Source organism: Palaemon carinicauda, chromosome 28, assembly GCF_036898095.1.
Source record: "Palaemon carinicauda isolate YSFRI2023 chromosome 28, ASM3689809v2, whole genome shotgun sequence".
NCBI classification, from domain to species: domain Eukaryota; kingdom Metazoa; phylum Arthropoda; class Malacostraca; order Decapoda; family Palaemonidae; genus Palaemon; species Palaemon carinicauda.
The window spans coordinates 36,629,875-36,635,874 of record NC_090752.1 but is presented as its reverse complement, the minus strand read 5'-3'; the positions used below and the strand labels follow the sequence as shown (position 1 = coordinate 36,635,874).

At 47.0% G+C, this 6,000-nt stretch overlaps 1 protein-coding gene across 1 annotated transcript in view; it reads left to right on the top strand.

The window, feature by feature from the left end:
• LOC137622002 (angio-associated migratory cell protein) overlaps positions 1-5,751 on the top strand; it is a 108,732-nt gene extending 102,981 nt beyond the window's left edge. Inside the window, exons 9-10 of the mRNA XM_068352489.1 lie at positions 5,001-5,182; positions 5,572-5,751. Of these exons, the coding sequence (XP_068208590.1) occupies positions 5,001-5,182; positions 5,572-5,641 (252 nt within the window). The 3' untranslated portion in view covers positions 5,642-5,751. The remainder of the gene's footprint in view (positions 1-5,000; positions 5,183-5,571) is intronic.
• Positions 5,752-6,000: the final 249 nt, after the last annotated feature.

Below are 6,000 nucleotides of genomic sequence, written 5' to 3'. Positions count from 1 at the left end.
TCTCAGCTCTCACACCATCCATACCAGATGCTTTTCCTACTCTCGTTTCATGTAGTGCTCTCCTCACTTCCTCTCTTGTAATCTCTCTCTCATTCTCATCTCCCATCACCGGCACCTCAACACCTGCAACATAGTGTATGTATATGTATATATGTGTATGTATGTATATTTATATATATCGTCGTCGGCGCCCACTCGTGTCCGAGTATTGGGTTCTGTCGTTAGCCATCAGCCTCCTATCTGTGGGGTGGGTGCTTATGCCTGATGTGGCTGTTAAGTCCTAGTCTGTGGTGGAAGAGTCGCGGACAGTGTTCGCAAGGGAGGGTAGGTGGTGGGCGGGGCTGTTCTAATCGCTCTCTCCTTCTTCTCCTCCTAACCTCCTCATTTTGTCTCCTCCTCTCCTCGAAGTCCACGGTGCCATGGTGTACTGTACTCCTCCAGGTTTTCCTGTCCCTGGCTGTTTCTTCCCATGAGGAAGGATCGATGTCAGTTAGAGCCAGGGTGCGTTTTAGTTGATCTTTATAGCGCATTTTCGGGGCTCCTCGTGGTCTGGTGCCCTGGGTCAGTTCTCCGTAGAATATTTTCTTTGGGAGCCTAGATGGATCCATCCTATGCACGTGTCCTATCCAGCGGAGGCGGTGGTGGATGATGGTAGCCTCCACGCTGGTCAGCGAGGCACGTTCTAAGACTTCAATGTTGGTGGTGTGGCTCTCCCAGGGGATTTTCAAGATCTGCCTCAGTTTCATTTGTTGGAAGCATTCTAGGTTTTTAATATCGTTTTTATATAGCGTCCATGTTTCACAAGCATACAGGAGCGTGGAGAGGACTACTGCCCTAAACACCATTATTTTGGTGGTCATTGTCAGTGCGTGGTTGTTAAATACGCGGCAGTTGAGTCGGCCAAAGGCGGAGTGGGCTGCCCTGATCCTGTTCTCCACGTCCTTTTTGCTTGTGGGAGTTGATGTTAGGATGCTCCCTAGGTAGGAGAACTGGTCCACCTGTTCTAACGGTTGGTCATTCACTGTGGTATTGAAGTTGGGGAGCATCAGTCCTGGTGGATGTTGGACGAGGGTCTTGGTTTTGTCTGAGTTGACTTGCATCCCAAAACGTTCGTAGGCAGAGTTGTATGCATCAGCTAACGACTGCAGGTCCTCTGCCGTCTGACCTGGGGTGGCATTGTCGTCAGCATACTGCAGTTCTCGCACTGCACACAAGGTGGTCTTGGTTCTGGCGCGTAGTCTAGCTAGGTTGAAAGCGCCTCCATTCATGCGGAAACGTAGGTCGACTGAGGGTGTGTCTGGGGGAATCTCGTTGAGCATTGTTGCGGTGTATAGCGAGAAACACGTCGGGGCCAGAACACAGCCCTGCTTCAGGCCGCCGTTGATGGGGAATGGGTCTGAAAGAGAGTTCTGGTGGCAGACTCTCCCAACCATTCCGTCATGGAGGGCACGCACCAGCTTGACAAAATCGGGTGGGCAGCCATATCTTTTGAGGACAGCCCACATGGCAGGTCGAGGTACTTTGTCGAAGGCCTTTTTCAAATCCCAGAAGATGAACATTATGGGCTGTTGTTGTTCGAGGCTCTTCTCTTGTAGTTGTCGCGCACAGAAGATCATGTCTATGGCCCCGCGGGAAGGTCGAAAGCCGCACTGGGACTCTGGCAGGACGTCTTCTGCGAGAATAAGGAGGCGGTCAAGGAGAATCCGAGCGAAAATCTTACTCGCGATACTTAGTAGTGATATTCCCCGGTAGTTGTTACAGTTCTCCCTGTCTCCCTTCTTGAAGATGGTAGTGATGTTTGCATCGCGGAAGTCACTGGGGGGGGTCTTGGTCTCCCATATTTTCAGTTTAAGGAGCATCAAACGGTTCCTCAAGCCGGGGCCACCGTGAGTGAGGAGCTCCAACGGGATGTTGTCTGGCCCTGGGGCTTTGCCGGGCTTCATGCGCTGCAGGGCCTTGTTGAAGTCATGGATGGAGGGTGGTAGTGCCATCCAGTGACGGACGGGATGTTGCGGGGTCATTCGCAGGAGACCGTCTGGGGTGTCTGCTTGGTCATTGAGGAGGTTCTCAAAGTGAGACCTCCACCTGGCCAGGATGCCCTCGCTGTCGGTGATGGTCGTAGCCCCATCCGCGTCCTTCAGGCTGCCCACTGATGACCGTGTGGGACCGAATATTTCCTTTGTTGCTGCATAGAATCTGCGCAGGTCACGTTGGTCAGCGAAACTCTGTATTTCTGCAGCTTTTCTTTGCCACCAGATGTTCTGGGCTTCACGGATACCTCTCTGGCAACCAGCTTCAGCCACCTTGTGAGCACATTTGTTAGCTGCTGTTGGTTGGTTTTCCAAAGTCAGGCGTGCTTGTCGTTTGGTTTCAATGAGAAGAGAGATGGTAGCATCATTCTCATCAAACCAATCCTGCCGTTTCTTGGTGGTGTAGCCTAGTGTTTCCTCCGCGGCACGGGCCATGGCGTTTCTGAGGGTGGTCCAGTGGTGCTCAACAGTGGCCTGACCCACAGGGTCTGCGAGGTATTGTTCGCAGGCCTCCTTGTAGTTCTGTGCCACCTGTGGGTTGCGGAGCTTACTACAATCAAAGCGTTGATGTGGTACGCTGTCAGGTGCCCTTCTGGGTGGTCGTAGGGTCGTCACGGAGAGTCGGGAGATGAGGAGTCTGTGGTCCGTCCAGCAGTCGTCCGCTCCGGGCATGGATCGGGTGATGCGGACGTCTCCTCGATCTCTGGCTCTGGTCAGAACGTAGTCCAGGGTGTGCCAGTGTTTGGACCGTGGGTGTCTCCATGTGGTCTTTTGTCGCTTTGGTAACTGGAAGATGGTGTTGGTTACCACAAGTTGGTGTTCTGCACACAGACCCAGTAGGAGTTGGCCATTGGCGTTGCAATTTCCAATGCCATGGCGGCCGATAATTCCCTCCCACAGGCGATGGTCTTTGCCTACTCGGGCATTAAAGTCGCCAAGCACAACGAGCTTGTCATTGGCGGGCACTGCCTGGATGGTGCGGTCGAGCTGGGTGTAGAAGGCAGCTTTGTTATCATCGGTTGAGGTCATAGTCGGGGCGTAGACAGAGATCAGGGTGAGATGTCTGTCCCGCGTGATGGGGATGCGGACAGTCATCAGGCGCTCACTGATGGCCTTGGGAGCTAGGTTATGCTGCTGCACTAGCTGGGAACGGATGGCGAAGCCGACACCGTGGATGCGAGGCTCCTCTAGGGCCTTGCCTTTCCAGAAGATGGTGTAGCCTGTTCCAGCTTCCCTGATGTTGCCCTCTTCGGGTAGTCTGGTCTCGCTAAGAGCCGCCACATCAACATTGAAGCGGGCTAGCTCCTTGCAGACGAGGGCTGTACGTCGTTCCGGGCGGTTGGTGTTCGTCACGTCTTGGAGGGTGCGGATGTTCCACGCACCTAAGGTTAATATTTTTTTCTTGTTATTTCGACCGCATTAGTGGGATGTCCGCCAGCCGCGGTGACCTGACCAGACGGGTTTGCCGTGTCCAATGTTTACCCCACCTTTTCTAGGGGCCTCCCCATGTGGGGTGGGCTGCGGTGTCCTCAATAGGCCAGCCCAGTCACGGGTCCAGCTGCCGAACTCTGGTGTCACGGCACCGTCACCAGAGAGCGACTGAATCTTAGACTCGCCGCCTGAGTGCAGTCGTGGGCTAAGGGCTTCCAGCTATCCAGGCCTGCCCCCTTCACCCACGGTGCTGTCGCCTCAGGACTTGCTGGTGGTGATGATGATGCTGATGGTGAGAAAGAGATGAAGAAGGGTGGACGAAACGACAGAATGCCAGTAGCTGGGTATATTGTTTTGGGTGGTCGTGGCTTTGCAACGGCCACGCACACACACTTGGCCCACATCATTTTCACCGCGGCTCAAGACATATGAGACAGGCGGCTTCTCCGATGTTGGTTGCATCGGGCTGCCGGGTTCGTGTTATGTCAAGGCCCGCCTTGTTGCCTGCCCGACAGGCATTGCCCTCTTCCGCCGGAGCTGGGAAGCTCCGCCGTTGGGGTCTTGTTTGGTTTGATTTTGGAGTTTTCCTTCTCCTAGCCTTTGCCTATCTTAAAATAAAGGAGAAGGCCTATAGGGGTTCAGTCTTGGTCTGGTCTCTCAGAACTGGCCTTAGCGGTATGGTTGAGCCTGCCAGGGTGGATAAACTACCCCACCGCCATTGCCCAGCCCATCATTGGGACACTCAAGCCCCTCTACTGCATATATGTATATAGATTTTTGTGTGTATTTATATATATGTATATATATTTGTATATATATATACATATATATATATATATATATATATATATATATATATATATATATATATATATATATATATATATGTGTGTGTGTGTGTGTGTGTGTGAAAAAGTTAATTCATCCCTCGACATAATACTCCCGCAAAAGTGAGATTATTTAGAGGGTGTTTCCATATCCATTACTTCTATAAGGGCTCGCTAAATGGTTAAAGTAAAAATTAAACAATAAATTATATATGATATTGAAATGAATAATAAAATTATTTACTTAGATTAATAGGATATTAGATGCAAAGAGATTAGAATGAAATTTAGCAGGAGATTATTTTGTCATTTAGTTGATATAGGAGATTGTTCGGGGAAAGTTTGATAACAGTTGTTCGTACAGTATTGTACACATGATAGTTATATATGCTCTACATTTCTGTGGATGAAATATGTGAAAAAATGTAATGAATTATTTAGGATTTGGATAACTGCACATGATGAGGGTAGTGATAAGTCTTCTTACCTTAGGAGACCAATTCTTTGCATTGGTCTCTGTTACCCAACTCGTGCAAAGTTTGAGGTATGACTGTAACCAACAAAGATTGCCTCATATTCGTATTGTTCTACCAGTTTCCAATCCAGCCATCTTTTGATTAGCAAAATGAGAGTACAGTATTTGCTTTCATAAGAAAATACCAGTAAAATTTTATTGTATTGAGTCACTTCTAAATGGATCCTGTGTTTTCAGGTTATCAGACACACAATAGCACAAGAAAGTGGTACTTCAATGCTGATTTGGCATCCTAGTGAGCCTTTGGTCTTTTCTGGGGGTTTAGATGGTGTAGCACGTTTATTTGATGCCCGCTCAGGAGACCTCCTTAAAAGATACACAGGACATCAAAAAAGTATCTTTTATATGGATGTTTCAAAGTAAGTCAACTGATGTAGTTTTAAACTTTTGCTTTTCATCCACTTACTTTTGTGTCTGTAATTGTTGATCTGTATTTCTCTGCTCTACCAATGTTCATTTACCTTTGTAAGAAAAATTGCTAGGGTTACCCTTGTAAGGAGTCTAGAAATATAATATTAAAGATTGTTATGTTCCAGTGGTAATAACTTGAAGGTTGTACAGTATTCTCCTGGAGAAACTCGATTTTATAAGTTGATGCAAATATTTGTTTGATTTATTTTAAGACTGACTTTTTCTTTTTTAAGGGATCTTCAGAATTTTTTTACCGTAACTTAAATGATAATCAATAATTTTATCATGGTACAAGTGGTTAGACTAAAAGTTACAACTTTTTTTTTTATTATTTCAGGAATGGTACTGCTTTGGTCACTGCTTCAGATGATGGTTCATCCAAAGTCTTTAAACTTTTGGACAGTTAAAGGCTGTTGATGTAAAAACTAAATATAACAGTTATTTTGTTTTTAACTGTATTTTTTTCATCACCATATGAATGGATATTAAGAAGTCAAATAAAAGTAAGGTAAAGTTTTAGATATCTGAAGTTATTGATTTATGTAGATTGATACGTCAGAAATATCATCAATGTCATTTTCAGGAGCATACAAAAACATACCAGTATTGCATTGCAATCAGGTAAAATAAGCAAATGCACATTGAAAACTATTCTGCAGATAATGCTTAAACAATTCTATTGCAAAGTGCCTGGTAAATATGTGAAGATTAATATAAGAGAGAAGCCTGTATTATTTAACCCTTTTACCCCCAGGCTATTTGGAAA